Below are 19,141 nucleotides of genomic sequence, written 5' to 3'. Positions count from 1 at the left end.
CACCCGTGCCTGCCCACACCATATTCATATTCCACCCCTTTTTTTGTCTGATATGGACATTTGTGTATCGGGACTTCTGCATGCATGCAGACAGCTTTTAAAATCAAGTGGATGTGCACATGTCCTAGATGTGCACATATCTCCCAATTTTTGCACATGCCCAGCTTTCAAAATTCACCTTTTATTGTGACAACGTCTCAGAATCATTTTATGTCCCCCCTATTTAAAAGCAGTAATGATCATATAAGAATCTGGATTGTTTTAAAGTTTTTATTATTTACCTGTATAACCTTTTCAAGACTTCATTGATCCTTTCTTCAGAAGAGATGCATTTGATCTTGAAAGCTCAAACACAGTAACATATCTAGATAATTTTCATATTGGCTTAATTAAAGCTAACACAACCTGCAAACAATCCAATAGTCATCTAGACCAATATGGTTATTAGAACTCTGCATTACAGTGAGGGTCTACACGACAATGAAGGTCCCTCATCAAGATCCAGAAATGCAATGCATAAATTACAGTCTCCTTTTCACCAAATTAGATCACAACAAATTTGGCATCTGAGATGTGACTAAGGGTCTTAGTAGTGTAAGCATTCCTTCCTCTACTAAATCTGTCTGATATAGCAAGTCACTTTGAGAACAATTTTACAAGTCATTTATCTGGGTAAACAACTTACTGGGGAAAAATGACTTCTCTGAAACGTGTTCTCCTCTGGCCAAGTGAACATGCACACAGGCTTCCATAACGTGTGTACTTTTAGCCAGAGGGTGAGGAGGCATTCCTTGAGGCATATTTTGGTTGGGGGAGGAAATTAGGGTGTATTTATAATGTTTTTGCAAGTACACGTGTTGCTTTACCCCTCTTACCTACCCACACAAAAAAGCAAGTGCGAGTATGCAGTTGCTTTTAATGTATGTACATTAAGCAAATTTAAACAAATAACCCAGGCTTGCAATTATGCTGACTATTTAATAATAGCCCCCTTATCTCATTGTACCATTGCCACAACTCCCTGGTTTCATGAGCCAACTCAAAGTTAGATTCAACAACAAGAATTTAAAAAATCTGCAGTAAGCTTCTGAAACATTGTGACAGTGCTTGTAGTACATTTGCTTAAATTTGCATATATTTGAACATTACACAATGTTTATTTTTTACTTTACAAAATTAAATCATTTCTGTGAGGAACTGCAGAAGGACCTTGTGAGACTAGGAGACTGGGCAACTGAATGACAGATTAAATGTAATGTACAAAAGTGCAAAGTGATGCACATTGTTAAAAATAACCCCAACTACAGGTCCATGATACTGGGTCTGCATTAGGAGTCACTACCCAGGAAAAGGACATTGGAGTCTTTCTGGATAATATGCTGAAATCCTTCAATCAGTGCATAGCAGTAGTCAAAGAAGCAAATACAATGTTAGGAATGATTCGAAAAGGAATGGATAATAAAAGAGTAACTATTTTATTGCCTCTGTATAGAGCCATGGTGTGACCATACCTTGTGTGCAGTTCTGGTTGCCTCATCTCAGGAAGACAGAGTAAAACTAAAAAAAAAAAAAGGTACATAGGAACGTGACAAAAATGATGACGGGGATATAAAATCTCTCTTATGATGAGAGACTATGCAGGCTAGGGTTCTTTAGCTTGAAAAAGAGAAAGATGAGAAGGGATCTAATTTGGTAGAAGTTCATAAAATCATAAGTGTCGTGGAACAGTAAATTCTGGATAGTTTTTCCCTTTTCAAATAATACAAAAGCAAGGGCACTATTCATGAAACTAAAAGCCTGCAGATTCAAAACAAATTATAGAAAGTACTTTTTTATACAGCACACTATTGAGTTGTAAAATCTATTGCCAGAGGATGTAATCAAGACAATTAGTGTAGCAAGATTTACATGAGTTTGAGCAGGCCCGATGTGCATACTGTGCATTTGCACGGGGTGGCACACCTGGGGGAGGGGGGCAGCAACAGAAGAGGCGCAGGGCCTCCAGTGGAGCCAAACTTGCTGGTGGCTGAAGAGGAAGAGAGGCTGCTGACTATGGGCTGCAGCAAAGTTCAATCCAATGGCAGGTTGAACTACCGTGTAGCTGTATTGTTCCCTCCTGCTTCAGTGCCAACCCCCCCCCCCCCCACTTCAGGGGCCAATGAGAAGAGGAGCCCGCTGCGTCATGGTGGAGCTCATCCCACTGTGGCCTGTAGAGAAGAGGAGCCCAGGGGACTCATCCCATCAGGCCCGCAGAGAACAGGAAGCCATGTATGTGTCTGTCTGAGTTTATGTGAGAGTTTATGTATGTGTGTATGTCTGTGTGCTAGCCTGTCTGTGTCTGTGTGAAAGATTGTGTGTGTGTGACTTTGTGATAGCATGTATGCATGTGTTTGGCTGTGTGAGAGCTTGTGCATGGCCCTGTGAGAGCCTATGTGCTTGTATGTGTGTCTGTGAGTGCCTGTATGCATTTGTGTGTCTGTGTGAGAGCTTGTGTAAATGTGTATATGTATGTGTGCACCTGTGAGGATAGAGGGAGTATATATAAGAGCATATGCATGCGTATCAGACAGGAAGTGTGTGAGAGAATCAATGTGTTATTGTGTGTACGTGAGAAAGAGAGAAGATAAAGTTTGTGTGGCCCTATCTCCCCGAATCCACAAAAATCTCAAGGTGACTGGAAATCAAAAGATCCTAGGTATAGAGAGCAGGAGATTTTTTAATCCTTATTAATTTTAATTCTTGGGTGAAATTTAATGTTTTTGCTGTTTTGACATTTTTTTTTTTGGGGGGGGGAATATTAAAACATTTTTTAATTATTGGATTGCTTGAAATATTGTATTGGTGTTTTGGAAATTTTGGATATTATGTTCATTAACTGTTTTGAAATATTCTTTTTATGAATATGATTTTACTATTATTATGTTTTATATTTCTCAATTTCATTATTTAATGTTTTATAAAGAACGGTTATGATTTGTTTTCCATCGTTGTTCTGCTTAAAGACGCTGGCTTATTGTGGGTTCCAGTTCAGTTCTTCTTAGCACGTTTCTATTTATTTATTTTTTTTATTTTTATTTTGTCTATACCGACATTCCTGTAAAATATACAAATCATATCGGTTTACAGTGTAACATCAACAATCGCTCGGTGGCGGTTCAAGGAACTGGACTCTTTAATCTGTATTTGGTTAGGGTCTGTCTGTATTCTGCATATGTGACCAAAGTGAGCTATTTTGCTGGCATGTAGTTTCTGTATAGGGATCTAAAGCAGCCTGGCTTGTTCTATTTTCCCAATAGGAGGTGTATTGGTGTTCTAGTGCCTGGTGTAATATTTGCAGTGTTGCCTTTTCATAGATAAGGATGCTACTGTTTGGGGTAGATTTTAAAAGAAGCGCGCGTGGCCTACATGTGTGCATGCTAGCCGGCATGCCACATGTACACCCAATTTTAAAACATGCACGCGCAGGCACGCGCATGTAATTAAATCCAGGGTCGGTGCGCACAAGGGAGTGCACAATTGTGCACCTTGTTTGTGCCGAGCTGCGCTGCCTTCCTCCGTTCCCTCCCAGGCCGCTCCGAAATCTGAGCAGCTTGGAAGGGAACTTCGCTTCCCCCTAACCTAACCTTCCCACCCCTTCCCCTAACCTTCCCCTGCCGACAAGCCTGCCGACAAGCGATCCTCCAAGGCAGCGGCAATGGGAGCCGCTATGTCGGAGGCCTCTGGCCCCACCCACGCTCTTCCCCCGGACTGCCCTGCCCCACCCCTTTTGTAAAGCCCTGGGACTTACATGTGTCCCGGGGCTTTACGTGCGTTGACGGGCCTTTTTAAAATAGGCCCAGCGCACGTAATGCTGGTTGTTTTGGTATGGGAGGCTTACTATATTGTAATGTAATTACGTTTATTCTTGGCTTTCTGAGGTGCCATTATAAATTCCATAGGACTTCCAAGTGTCTTTTTTGCTGAGTTTTCTGGTTGGCACCACAGCAGTGCATGTAAATATAATAATTATGTTGTAAGTGATATTTTGCCTCTGAAGACTGTACTTGTGAATGGTTTTTTCATGTAAAATATTTTACATATGCATAATTATATTTTGTGTGGCTATAGAAGGTGTGTGAGTGTGGGAGATGGTGTGTGTGCAAGGCTGTAAGGGTTCCCTAGGGTATATAATACTCTTCCCTTGTCCAGGGGTTCTGTGGAGGAGTGGATGGGTGTTAGTTTTTAAAAATAAGGATTTCTGGAGGGAGCTGGGCTTTATTTGACCAGCCTGAGAAAGAGACTGAATGAATCGTGTGTTGGGGGGGGGGGAGGGTAGTAGAGTAGTTGTAGTTCGCACAGAGCAGCAATAAAGCTAGCATCAGCCCTGAGTTTGGATAAGCGACTGGATGAAAAGTCCATAACACATTATTAACCAGGTAGAGTAAGGAAAGCTGTTGCTATACCTGGGAGTGAGAAACAGGAATTAGATCTAATTAAGGGATCTGCTTGCCAGGTACTTCTATCCTGGTTTGGCGACTATCAGGGACAGGATGTCATGCTCAATAGACTTTGGTCTTGCCTAGCATGGCAATTCTTGTGTTCTTATATACCAATTTACCTAGGTAAGTTTCTCTGCTATCCACCACAAATAGACTTACCCAGCTAAAGTTAATATTGATGCTACTCTACTAAGTTTAGGCTCTGCCTTTGAAAACACCACCACGCCTCATCTTTTTTATCTGGTTAAATGTTAGCAAGGAAACACTAAAACTTATCTGCTTTGAGGGCTGGGAAATTCAAAACTTTGGGCTTACCTGACTGAGTGCCGAACTTTGCCAGACAAATCCTTATAGTTCCCTCTATTTTTATGTTTTGTAATCATATGTGCAGTGTAGCCAGCAGATACATTCTTTTGTCAATCTCCCTCAGAATTGATTATATATACTGCAATTTTTCTGAAATGGGGAATGTAAAGTATTTCTGATTTGTGGTAAAGCCTCTTTTTTAATCTGAATAATTATTTCTTTTACAGCACACCAATTTTCAAACGTTTGTTTTGACAAATTGAAAACATACATAACATTGTAAGCTTGCAATAGTGAAGTAGAAATACAAATTCAAAAATCAATGAACCTTAAATTTCTAAATGTATAATATATTGTATTGTAATAGTAAATAGTAGAACTATATGTCATCAGTCATGAAAAGTTATTTTTTTCTGAAGGAATTTAGTTCTAAAGAGCCATCAACAAAGATTAATGATCTCACATTGGCTATTTAAGCAGATCTGCAATAATATCCATTTAATTTAACATGAACTTTTAATAGTTTCTGTCATTTCCTTCCGTTACTCCAATTCACACCAGGGTACATAAAATGATGAAAGATATTGATATTAGGTAAAAGAGCTCAGACTCTTTAGTGAGTTAAATTATTAGAGGTCATAGGGATGGTGAAGTGCACATGGATAGAAACAGGAGAGGAAGCTCACATTCTCTGGACAGATCAGGTTAAGGACATAAGGACATAAGAAATTGCCATACTGGGTCAGACCAAGTGTCCATCAAGCCCAGCATCCTGTTTCCACAGAGGCCAATCTAGGATAGAAGTACCTGGCAAGAACCCAAACATTAAATAGATCCCATGCTACTAATATCAGTATTAAGCAGTGGCTATTTCCTAAGTCAACATGACTAACAGTTTATGGATGTCTCCTCCAGGAACTTGTCCAAACCTTTTTTAAACTTAGCTAAGCTAACTGTCTTAAGCACATCATCTGGCAATGAATACTAGAGCTTAATTGTGCATTGAGTGAAAAAAAAATTCTCTGATTTGTTTTAAATGTACTACTTTCTAACTTCAATGAATTCTCTCTAGTCCCTCTATTATCTGAAAGATTAAACAACTGATTCACATTTACCCATGTTATCCCTCTTGTGATTTTGTAGACCTCCATCATATACCCCTCACAATCTCTTCTGCAAGCTGAACAGCCCTAACTTCTTTAGCCTTTCCTCATAATGGAGCTGTTCCATCCCCTTTATCATTTTAGTCACCCTTCTCTGTACCTTCTCCAGTGTATCTATATCTTTTTTGTGATGCATCAACCAGAATTAAATCCAGTACTGAAGGTGCCATCTCATTATGGAACGATACAGAGGCATTATGATATTCTCCCTTTTATTCATCATTCCCTTTTTAATAATTATTATTATTATGTTTTCTTTTTTTACCACTGCAGCACACTGAGCTGAGAATTTGAATATATTGTCCACTATGACAGCTAGATCTTTTTCCTGGGTGATAACTTCTAACATGAAAACTAACCTCATGTAATAACTGCAAGGGTTATTTTTCCCTATATGCATCACCTTGCACGTATCCACATTAAATTTCATCTGCCATTTGGATGATCAACCACCATCATCTCTCTTGCTTGAACTCAGGCCCCAAAATGCTATCTCCTTAGTGCTGGCATCATAAAGTATCAAACAGAGCCACATCATACCCGCATAATCCAAAACTTTCAACTTTATTTCTCGTTTTACAACCAGTCATTATGTTCAGGAATAGGATCAGGTAGGCATAGAAATAATGCATGGGACACAACAGTCAGAGTAAAATCTCCCGCAGTACTCTGTATGGCGCCCCAAGAATAAACATGCTAATTGGTCAGCCTTCACTGGAACAGCAATTAGACATCCCAACTCTCTACATCAATACCATGCTGGAATGTATGGCTTACATTCCTTTCTGTTCTGATACTTAAAATCTTCACACATCAGGTACATTTGCCATTTCATCCCAAGCAGCCATCAACCAAAGAATGTATACATTACTCCCATATTCCTCATCCTTTAAATATTAACTTCCATGTGGGACATTAGGGTTATATCCCTTACTCCAGAGGCTTCTGACTACACTCCCCATACTATTATTCATACCTCCTCAGACATCTTGCACTTATCATTGGTCCTCTCCTCTCCATCTTTCCAGTAGTATACAGGGCCCACCATTCAATTCCACTCTCTGGAACTCAATGGAGCCATCCTTATGTTGGATCATCCCTTCTCCTTTCCATGCCAACTTCTCCCTCAGGAGGAAGAAATGTCTCAACTTTCAGCTGTTCCTTTTCCATTTCTTCGGGAAGAGGAAGTCCTTCCTTCACCAAGGCCTTGGGCCTTTTACCTTGAAAGAAAAATCCCCTATTGTACCCTCTCCATACTGAAAGGGGTCATGGGCCCCACCAGCCCACAGGCTGGCTACTTCAGTATCTCTACATCCTGGAGATCCCTCTCTCTGCCAGCCCCATCCTAGAAATGGCAAACTCTGGCCAAAGGCCCCAGAAATTATACCTTCTCAGGGCTCATCTTCCACCAAATACCTAAACCCACACTCTTGAGGGGACCAACAATCTCCCTTTCCTTGCATTGCTAACATTAGAATATCATATAGCCCTTCTTCACCACAAATATCATCCTGTGGCCATATAGAGATATTATACACACAAACAGTTGAAACATTTTAGATACATTTTAAATAATGACAATCCCAGGGTCTCCCCTTCCAAAATATCTTGTACAACTAAAAGTTTAAAAAGTGCATACATTTGGTGATCCTTCCACATTACATTTAGCTGGACAGAGAGAAATGAACTATAATGCCTAAAAATAAGTGCTGAAAATTCTGAATTTCTGTAGGTTTACTTAAACACTCTTTCAATGTCTTCATTGTTGATAGGTGGGGAGTATTGTTCAGTTTCACTGCAACAAAGGATATCTCCTCCAAGGATCTACAACTCGGACTTGCTTTCCAGATCTGACATGGAGTGGAATTCAGTCAGAATGCATACGTAAGTGTTATTGAACATGAATCTCGTTAACACTAAACATTTTTTCTGTTATTTCAATTTTAGTATAGTTTTCTGATTCTATAAATTGCTTAATGGCAAGTATGTTGGATATAGATAATTTTTTTTCTGTATTAAATGCCAGAAAAAAAGTTATTTTACAGAATGACATACAACTGGGATGATGGTTATTTTATCTTCAATATATACTAAGTAAAATTAAGGAAATAATATATTATAATTTGTATTGGTACAAAAGTACTGTAGCAGTATTTGGAAAAACACAAACCAGAAGGGTGATTTATCATTGTCATTGATGGTGATTTAACACTGCTATAACCGTGATGTGCACAAACTAGTAGTCTAAGAGCACCTGGACACATTCCCTGACATATTCCTGCTAGCACACCAGTATGCTTCATAATGTTATTACAATTTTAAAATACCATTACATGAGCCTTATATCATGGGAGGTCAGATGACGCATGCTATGTAAACTTATATATATATTCTGTCTTTCTTGCACAGAAGTGCAACCCAAAGTAGTTTACAACCAGAACATTAAATAATCAAAATATTTCATAATACAATAATACAACATCAACAAAGCATACATACAAATAAAACACAAATACATCAGCAATCTGGAACAAAACTTTGACCTCACTAAAAAGGACACAATTGTTGATTCATTGATATCAGCAGCAATATAAAGCTCAAACAACCCACCTATTAATTACTTCATAATACCTAAAAATCCCACCCAGTATTCTATATAAGACCCAAAAACCCTTGATCCCTGGTTGTCTGCATCTGATAACTTATTCATACTGTATAAAATTGGTAAGAGGATTATTAGTGTCTAAGCTTGCCACATACAAACCGATCCGATATGGTAATCTACTATGAAGGTCGGTATATAAAATTGTTAAATAAATACGTCTCCACCAATTAAAGATTTAGAAAAAGACCCTTGGGCATCTATTCTTTGTTGTTATCCTCACAGTGATAATAGTGTACCACTTCAAATTCTCTTCTAAAACGAAGTCAAGGTCAGGTTGCTGTTGCTTTAAATGCTGTAGCCAACACATTTGCATCCTCAATTACAGATTCCTACAATCAGCATATAACTAGATAACTATACAAAAGATATCAGCATAGGTAGTGGAACAACATTGCTACTGCTATTCCATTGAAGTCTACAATGTTCAGTTCTGGATAAATCATAGCTTATATGATAACTAACCATCATGTTAAGGAGACAGTTTTTAAACAAAATGCAAAGCTTGCAAGACTGAAGATACATTGCACCCTATCTGTGGGCATGCAAGCTCCTTTTCAAGGGAAACTCTCTTTGAAAATTGGATTCATACTCAAACACACACACACACACACAAACACACACACACACACACAAACACAAACACACATGCACCACCAGCTTTGAGGTGAGATACAAAGATTTGCAAATTAAAGTATCCACTCATTTTTAACCTCCTCCTTTCCTTTCTTTCATGCAGATAAAATTGTGCACACCATGAAATTGTATGCTTAATTGTATCTGCATTGGGGAGGGAGGGGATGATTTTCAAATGTCCTTTTTCCAGGGATAAACATGTATGTGTATTAGGGATGTGAATCGTTTTTCAACGATTAAAATTATCGTCCGATAATTTTAATATCGTCTTAAATCGTTATAGAACACAATACAATAGAAATTCTAACGATTTATCGTTAAAAATCGTTAAATCGTGTTAGTGCGCACTAACGGGAGTTAGTGCGCACTAACAGAAAATGATACAAATTGACACTTTACAGGTCAGTAAAGGTCAGTTAGGAATGAATATGTATTCCTATTGGCTGGCTGCCCTCTTATCTATTGATGTTACCAAGATTCCCACTGAGGTGATGGTTGGGGGGATGGGAAATGGAAATGGAAACTCAGGAACACTAACAGAAAATGATACAAATTATTGACACTTTCCAGGTCAGTAAAGGTCAGTTAGGAATGAATATGTATTCCTATTGGCTGGCTGCCCTCTTATCTATTGATGTTACCAAGGTTCCAACTGAGGTGATAGTTGGGGGGATGGGAAATGGAAACTGTTGGTAGTTGACAAAAAAAGTAATGTGATCAGTCAATATGACTAGAACTTGTGCCCTATTCCTGATACCAGGGGTGTTGTGATCTTCCTGCACTCAGTGCCCTATCCCTGATACCATAAGAACATAAGAAAATGCCATACTGGGTCAGACCAAGGGTCCATCAAGCCCAGCATCCTGTTTCCAACAGTGGCCAATCCAGGCCATAAGAACCTGGCAAGTACCCAAAAACTATTCCATGTAACCATTCCTAATGGCAGTGGCTATTCTCTAAGTGAACTTAATAGCAGGTAATGGACTTCTCCTCCAAGAACTTATCCAATCCTTTTTTAAACACAGCTATACTAACTGCACGAACCACATTCTCTGGCAACAAATACCAGGGGTGTTTTGATCTTCCTGCATGCAGTGCCCTATCCCGCCTGCATTACTAGTGAGAGGCTGGCTTCACAGACAGGGGGGAGCTGCCTGACCCTCACTCCTGACTTCCCCCATGTCCCAGCCAGTGAATGGTGTGTGGGTGAGGGGGGGGGGGGGGGTAGGATGGTGAAGTCTGAGACAGCTCCCTCCCTGCATTACTAGTGAGAGGCTGGCTTCACAGACAGGGGGGAGCTGCCTGACCCTCACTCCTGACTTCCCCCATGTCCCAGCCAGTGAATGGTGTGTGGGGGAGGGGGGGAGGATGGTGAAGTCTGAGACAGCTCCCTCCCTGCATTACTAGTGAGAGGCTGGCTTCACAGACAGGGGGGAGCTTCCTCACCCTCACTCCTCCCCTCCCCCATGTCCCAGCCAGTGAATGGTGTGTGGGTGAGGGGGGGGGGGGTAGGATGGTGAAGGCTGAGACAGCTCCCTCCCTGCATTACTAGTGAGAGCCTGGCTTCACAGACAGGGGGGAGCTGCCTGACCCTCACTCCTCCGGGGTATTGTGATCTTCCTGCACACAGTGCCCTATCCCTGATACCAGGGGTGTTGTGATCTTCCTGCATGCCGTGCCCTATCCCTATTAATACCAGGAGTGTTGTGATCTTCCTGCACACAGGGCCCTATCCCTAATACCAGGGGTGTTGTGATCTTCCTGCACACAGTGCCCTATTCCTGATACCAGGAGTGTTGTGATCTTCCTGCATGCAGTGTCCTATCCCTGATACCGGGATGTGTGCAAGAAGATCACAACACCCCCGGTATCAGGAATAGGGCACTGTGTGCAAGAAGATCACAATACCCCCGGTATCAGGAATAGGGCACTGTGTGCAGGAAAATCACAACACCCCTGGTATTAGGGACAGGGCACTGTGTGCAGGAAGATCACAACACTCCTGGTATTAATAGGGATAGGGCACTGTGTACATGAAGATCACAACACCCCTAGTGCCAGGGTTAGGGCACTGTGTGCAAGAAGATCACAACACTCCTGGTATTAATAGGGATAGGGCACTGTGTGCAGGAAGATCACAACACCCGTGGTGTCAGGGTTAGGGCACTGTGTGCAGGAAGATCACAACACTCCTGGTATTAATAGGGATAGGGCACTGTGTACATGAAGATCACAACACCCCTGGTGCCAGGGTTAGGGCACTGTGTGCAGGAAGATCACAACACCCCTGGTATCAGGGTTAGGGCACAAGTTCTAGTCGCATTGACTGATCACATTACTTTTTTTGTCAAGCTACCAACTGTTTCCATTTCCCATCCCCCATATATTGTCAGTGGGAACCTTGGTAACATGAATAAATAAGAGGGCAGCCAATAGGAATACATATTCATTCCTAAACTGACCTTAACTGACCTGAAAAGTGTCAAATTGTATCATTTTCTGTTAGTGCGCACTAATCGGAAAAAACGATTTTTAACGATTTTTTAACTAAAAAATCGTGCCTAACACGATTTTCTTCTCCTGCCAGACGATTTCTATCGTTAAGACGATATGGCACACGATTCACATCCCTAATGTGTATATATATATATATATATATATATATATATATATATATATATATATATATATATATATATTCTCAAACCTTACCTTTAGTAAATGCTGCTGAATAAAGTGCTCTATTATCTGGAAAATAGTCCATTTTCTTTCTGTAAAGTTCTCAGATATATAAGAAACTTGAAAAACCATGTAAATCACACACACACACACACACACACACACACACATATATGTTTAAAGGTTAATATGAGATACTTGGCCAATCAGGGGGATTGAAAGGTAAGCTTAATGAACGATTGAGTTTCTTTATAATGTTGACATTTCTAACCTGCAAACTTGTTGTACTGCAGCCCTAATGTTCCAGTATATTTATGTGTATATCATTTGACTTGGAGACTGAGTCGAGAGGGTGTGTGAGCAGTGCACGCATTATAACAATTGAAGCAGCAGAAAAAATATGCAAATTAAAGCAACAAAACTCAAGTACTACTTATCAAAACCTACTTGGAAGAAGTGGACAATCATGATCCTTCTGTTTGCTGCATATTTTTCCTACTGTGCCATAACGATTTATGAAGGTATACAAGCAAATTCAAAGAGAAGAATACAATGTCTAAGTAGCTACCCTTTTTCTAAGAAGATGCATAGAGAGTTAATTTAATTACTCAGGGGGTTATTTTCCAACTCACTTTATGGCCTTTTCGTATGCGAAAAATGCCTTAACGCATATGAAAAGCACCATAACACTTGATGCGATGCTAATTTAGAAAAGGGGGAAGAGTTAGGGGCGGGATGTCTGTCAAAGTGTGCTGGCTTTGCAGTTTGCGAAGCCATATTGCACAATTTTAACACCGGAAATAAATCTCTCTTTCTGCCTAAAATACCCAAAACACTATTTGCAAAAAGATCACAAAGTGTGATCTAGCCATATTGCACAGCTTAATGCCAGTGAAAAAGATATAGTTATTTCTGGCATTAAGCTGTGCAATATGGCTAGAATGCAATCAGCATTTTGAGAGAGAGAGAGAGAGAAAGTGAGGGAGAGAGAGAGAGAACTTAGCTATAAGCCCTTCTAGTAGTTAGGTATTTATACCTCTGTAGGAGACCCACCTAGTAACTTGAGGTGAGGTTTAGGTAGTAGTGTAGGGGTTAGGGGCCACTTTGACATGCAGAGTGAGATGTACAAACAGAACAGTACACTCTTGTGAAGATTTGATGTCTTTCAGAATGAGGAAACTCACACAAAGATGAGATCTGTACTAGATGTACCTAACCCCTACACTAGATGTACCTAACCCCTACACTACTACTACTTAAACTTCACCTCGAGTTACTAGGTGGGCCTCCTATTGAGGTATAAATACCTAACTACTAGAAGGGCCTTATAGCTATGTTCTCTCTCTTTCTCTCTCTCTCTCTCTCAGTAGGAATTGCAACCATTGTGGTATTACTGCAAAGTAGGAAAAAGTTATCATAACGTGTAGTAATACCTATGTGAAGCGCTAATAAAGTGTACTTTAATAGTCTATCACCATGAAACACACCCCTCTTCTTATTGCATGCAATAGTTTGATGAATCTAGCTCTCAGTTGCTATTTTTAAACACAGTAAACATTTTCTTATTTCCACATTTCCTAGCTGCTGCAGTAATGGCTATATGAACTTACAGGATCTGGCACTCTTGCTGCATGAATTCACCACTCTAAGAGCCAGGTTTAAGTTTTGGGCAAAAGTAGAATTTTTAGAAAAATGAACAAAGTCTTTGCAAATATGTTTGTTTGTAGTATTTGAAATAATGCATCATGTTAGAAATAACCAAGGAATTACTATCAGGAAAAAAAAAAAAGTTCACAGAAAAAAATATAGAAGCAGCAACTTGCACAAAAAGCACTAAGAAGGTTTTGCCCTTATTGGCTAAATTTAAGGTCAGTACTGGTCATGTTCATCACAACCTTCGGCTAAGGTAACTATTAAATTGCACACTATGGTTAGTTGTAAATCATAAATCATTTTGAAGTCACTTATTATATCTATGACTTTATGACAGAACACTGAGAAATGAGAACAAAAAAATAACTTCACCGAGAATTACAATTCTCAAACCTTATGTTCAGTAAATGCTGCTGATGAAAGTGCTCTCTTTTATTATCTGGAAAATAGTCCATTTTCTTTCTGCAGTCTTTGGCATAAAATATTGTAAAGTTCTCAGATATATAAGAAACTTGGAAAACCATGTCCTACACACTTAAGTGGTGCAATACTGAAATAATACTGAAAAAGTATGGGTACGTCAGAAAGATAAGCTATGACTCATGATAAAAAATCAAATACTGCATCTCAGACCCTAGGAAATCACAAACCTGAACATTTGATTTTCCTCCTGTATATCTCGAAAGTCAGTGGTAAAGGGGTATTCATATTCAATGTGGCTCAATAATAAGATACTATAGTTGAGAAATGTATAATACTCCATTTGGCCAGTATCAGTGATTGTATTTATGATTGATTTTAAGCAGATAATAGCAAGAGTTTTGACAGTAATTATTATAATATTATACACCAGGTTTCATACCATTTAAATATGCTGAAACAGCATTATTCATTTTGAATGTGTAGGCCCTGTTTCAACCTGATCCTGGGAACAGGTTTTCATGGGGATGCTCATGGCCTACAGAAGGCCAGATAAACTCCTGGGGTTCCCACAAAAGTGTAGAAAGATTGAATTCTTCAAGGTCTTTAGGGCTTTTCTTCACTGGTGTTCTCTGCTCATCAGCTAAGGATGGGTTTGAAAAGCACCACACGGGCTCCCAAAGTTGTTGTTCAAAATAAGGTTTTTTTTTACTGGCATTGGTGACAGGTAAAAACAAAGTCCAAAAGTAGTGATACATCAGTGGGAGCACTGAGAGGAGAGGATCACCTTGCTGGTGGCTGAAAGGAATCAGTACGTTTTTGCTTGGGAAATTTTATTTTTTAAAAGTATTGGGCAAAGTTAACTATTTGGGATTATTATTTAGTGTGTTTGTGTGTTTTCTGCTTTTAACAGTGAGTAAGGCAGCGAATAAACAGAAGTTAGACTGTTTATATTTTTAAATAGTCAGTCAGTAAGGCAGCTAATAAGCAGAAGTTAGAGTGTTTGTATATTAAAACAAAACAACAACAAAAAGGTAGCCAGAAGCTAGAAATAAGCTAGGAGCAGTTTTTGGAGACGTCCATTACCTGCTATTAAGTTGACTTAGAAAATAGACACTGCTATTACTAGTGACAGTAACATGGAACAGATTTAGTTTTTGGGTACTTGCCAGGTTCTTATGGCCTGGATTGGCCACTGTTGGAAACAGGATACTGGGCTTGATGGACCCTTTGTTGCGTCCATCACTGCTCGACGCCCTCACTCCACCCTCTCTACCTCTGTGGCGACTCCCTCCGGGTCTGATGGACGGTTGTTACTGCGGTGTCTCCATGCCATATCCCTCCGGCGTCCCAGGACCAGCTCGACGCTGCGGATCCGCCATGTTGCCTGATGACATAAGGCATGCGTGCGCATTCCAAATGATGTACCAGCAAGGGCGCGAACCTCGGGGGCATCCCCCTGAGTTTACATCATCTGCTTCCAATATAAAAGGTCTCAACATTTGCTAACAGATTGAGTTAGCAAGGACAAGGACAAGAATACGGACTAGCTACGGATTCGTCCAAGCTACTCTGCCTCTTCAGACTTACCAGGGGTACCTGCTCCTCAGGGGCCTCGCTCTCTTTTCTTTATTTCAGATTGCAGATAGGAACTGGTACTCGCTCCTCGAGGGCCCATGTTCCTGGACACTCTGAAGATTCTCTACTGCCTGGAAGCTATCGCAGATACAGACATTTGAGAGTTACCATTGCTCTCTCAGAGCTTTCCCTGGAACCAGGTACTCACTCCTCGAGGGCCTTACCCTTTCCAGCTACTGAGCTTCTTTAAGACCTTATGTGAGATTTGTCATCTAGTTCTGGCTATGAACACAGAACACCCTGTCTACTCACTATCTATAGTTACTCTACAGCTCAGCAACCCTGGGATCGCTGTTCCAGTGCCTGAGGGACTTCAGCCCTTCTGGGCATATCAGCTCAATACTGCCACCTCTGGTGGTTCTACTAACCTGTCTAATAAAAAAACTATCTGTGTCTGTCTCCATACCCAGCCTAGCTGGTGGTCCCTCTCAGGATATCCTCCTGGGGGCGTTGTCAACTGCCATTGGCCCAAGGATTCACCTATCTACATTCCTCTACAGCTGAGTGCCTTCTCCAAGCACTCCGCTGGTACAGATTGCTACTCCTTCCTCATCAGGAGTCTTCAGCAATAGATTCATAACACATTGCTACTCCATATTCTAAACCCTAACAGATTGTTATCTACTCCTACAGGAGCTGAGCATATCAGATTGCTAACTCCACCTACAGAGCATAACAAAATACTAACTCCTCCTGGAGTTCCATATCAGATTGCTAACTCCTCCTTCCACTGGAGCAGATTCATAACAAGATTGCTAACTCCTCCCCCAATAGGAAGAGATCCATAACCGATTGCTAACTCCTCCTCCAACAGGAATATCCAGCATCGGAAACCTAACAGATTGCTAACTCCCTAGCAGATTCTCAACAGAGCTGTAACACCCTTGGTCTGATCCAGTATGACATGTTCTTATGTTCTAATGTACCAAACAGCAACCCAAAGACCAAAATAGCACAAAAGATAAACCTCAGCAATAACAGTGCCTTTCCCAATTAGGTCAGCTCTTGGGATAGGGACCCTCCTCCCTTGGGTCTTCCTAGGTACCAGCTTTGAAGGCAGCTTTTTTTTTTCCCTCTCAGCAGCTTCTGTCTGACTCCTCTGCAACTATGAGCTCCTTAGGACTCCTTCTTCAGATGGTCAGCTTCCTTTTCCAAACCTTCTACTGAGGACAAAATCCCTTCTCAGTAACCACTTCACCAATACTTCTCCCAATAGAGATGAGGAATTTCAAACACCTCTGCTTCTTGGCATCCTCTTCCCCTCTTCAGTCCTCTTATGGTTCTCCATGTTGAGCCCCAGGATGCCTTTTCCTTCCTGGAAGTACTGGTAATCCCTATCTTGGGTCCCAGTCTCCTTCACTGCATAGGAATTTTTCTTTTTTAGATACTCCTCAATTATGAGAAAGTCCCACTTCAAGTATTTTCCCTGTGAAGAGAAACACCCCACTAGTACCACTCCATGGAGATGTGGCATCATAAGACTGCAGTAGGTGGACCTCAACTCCAAAATCCTACTGATCACATGAGTGCAGGAGTTTTATTAAAAGAAGGAACCCTCCTATGAATTAGGGAGTGTCAAACCTCCAAACACACTCTCATAGTCACTGAGCTAACACGAGTAGAATCTGTTGAGACCAATGATCTCACACTTTTGGTCCACCAGGTCGGTTGAAATCACTGTTGCCATTACAACTTCACTATCAAGTTGCAAATTTGAAAGTCCCTTTATCAATTTATGCCTTTGAAAATCTGCAGAACAGGGAATTTAAACCTTTGTAAGCTGCGAGACCTTTCAGAAGATAAACAAGATATATGATGTGCCTGAGCTTATGAGATCTCAGGCTTCTTCTTCTTAAGATGAAATTAGTGAAGATATTATGACTTACAAATATTTCACTTTTTTCCAAGATTAATATGCCTCAAAAACTTTACAGAGCAATACAGAAACTGACACATTTTTACACAAGCTACACATATTTTACAAAATCTTTTCTTATAGGGATAATTCCACCAACAACTAAGGTTTCAATATTATAGGACCTATGCAAGAAAGTCCGCTGTGTGACCTGTTCAATAGATCCCTAGAAACGGGAGTGGTGCCGAGAGACTGGAGAAGAGCGGTGGTGGTCCCGCTTCACAAGAGTGGGAACAGGGAGGAGGCTGGCAACTACAGGCCGGTTAGCCTCACTTCGGTGGTGGGAAAAGTAATGGAGTCTCTGCTGAAAGAGAGAATAGTGAACTATCTACAGTCCGGAGAATTGATGGACCAGAGGCAACATGGATTCACCAGGGGAAGATCCTGTCAGACAAATCTGATTGACTTTTTTGACTGGGTAACCAAGGAATTGGACCAAGGAAGAGCGCTCGATGTCATATACTTGGATTTCAGCAAAGCTTTTGATACGGTTCCGCACAGGAGACTGGTGAATAAAACGAGAAGCTTGGGAGTGAGTGACAAGGTGGTGACCTGGATTGCAAATTGGTTGACGGACAGAAGACAATGTGTGATGGTAAACGGAACCTTCTCTGAAGAGAGAGCGGTTATAAGTGGTGTACCGCAAGGATCGGTGTTGGGACCGGTCCTGTTCAATATCTTTGTGAGCGACATTGCGGACGGGATAGAAGGTAAGGTTTGTCTTTTTGCGGATGACACTAAGATCTGCAACAGAGTGGACACGCCGGAAGGAGTGGAGAGAATGAGACGGGATCTAAGGAAACTGGAAGAGTGGTCGAAGATATGGCAGCTGAGATTCAATGCCAAGAAGTGCAAAGTCATGCATATGGGGAGCGGAAATCCGAATGAACTGTATTCGATGGGGGGGGAAAGGCTGACGTGCACGGAGCAGGAGAGGGACCTTGGGGTGATAGTGTCTAATGATATGAAGTCTGCGAAACAATGCGACAAGGCGATAGCAAAAGCCAGAAGAATGCTGGGCTGCATAGAGAGAGGAATATCGAGTAAGAAAAGGGAAGTGATTATTCCCTTGTACAGGTCCTTGGTGAGGCCTCACCTGGAGTACTGTGTTCAGTTCTGGAGACCGTATCTACAAAAAGACAAAGACAAGATGGAAGCGGTACAGAGAAGGGCGACCAGGAAGGTGGAGGATCTTCATCGCATGACGTACGAGGAGTGATTGAAGAATCTAAATATGTACACCCTGGAGGAAAGGAGGAGCAGAGGTGATATGATACAGACTTTCAGATACTTGAAAGGTTTTAATGATCCAAAGGCAACGACAAACCTTTACCATAAGAAAAAAAATCAGCAGAACCAGGGGTCACGATTTGAAGCTCCAGGGAGGAAGATTCAGAACCAATGTCAGGAAGTATTTCTTCACGGAGAGGGTGGTGGATGCCTGGAATGCCCTTCCGGAGGAAGTGGTGAAGACCAGAACTGTGAAGGACTTCAAAGGGGCGTGGGATAAACACTGTGGATCCATAAAGTCAAGAGGCCGCCAATGAAGAGTGGGTGACTCGCCAGAATGATGGCTACTGCCTGGAGACAA

At 41.0% G+C, this 19,141-nt stretch overlaps 1 protein-coding gene across 1 annotated transcript in view; it reads left to right on the top strand.

The window, feature by feature from the left end:
* The window catches only part of CSMD3 (CUB and Sushi multiple domains 3), a 3,551,396-nt gene that overhangs the window by 3,420,339 nt on the left and 111,916 nt on the right, over positions 1 to 19,141 (top strand). The window contains 1 exon segment of the mRNA XM_029591914.1: positions 7,720 to 7,831. Coding sequence (XP_029447774.1) covers positions 7,720 to 7,831 — 112 coding nt within the window.

Source organism: Rhinatrema bivittatum, chromosome 2 (assembly GCF_901001135.1).
Source record: "Rhinatrema bivittatum chromosome 2, aRhiBiv1.1, whole genome shotgun sequence".
Lineage (NCBI taxonomy): Eukaryota > Metazoa > Chordata > Amphibia > Gymnophiona > Rhinatrematidae > Rhinatrema > Rhinatrema bivittatum.
This window is presented reverse-complemented; position numbering and strand designations above follow the sequence as displayed.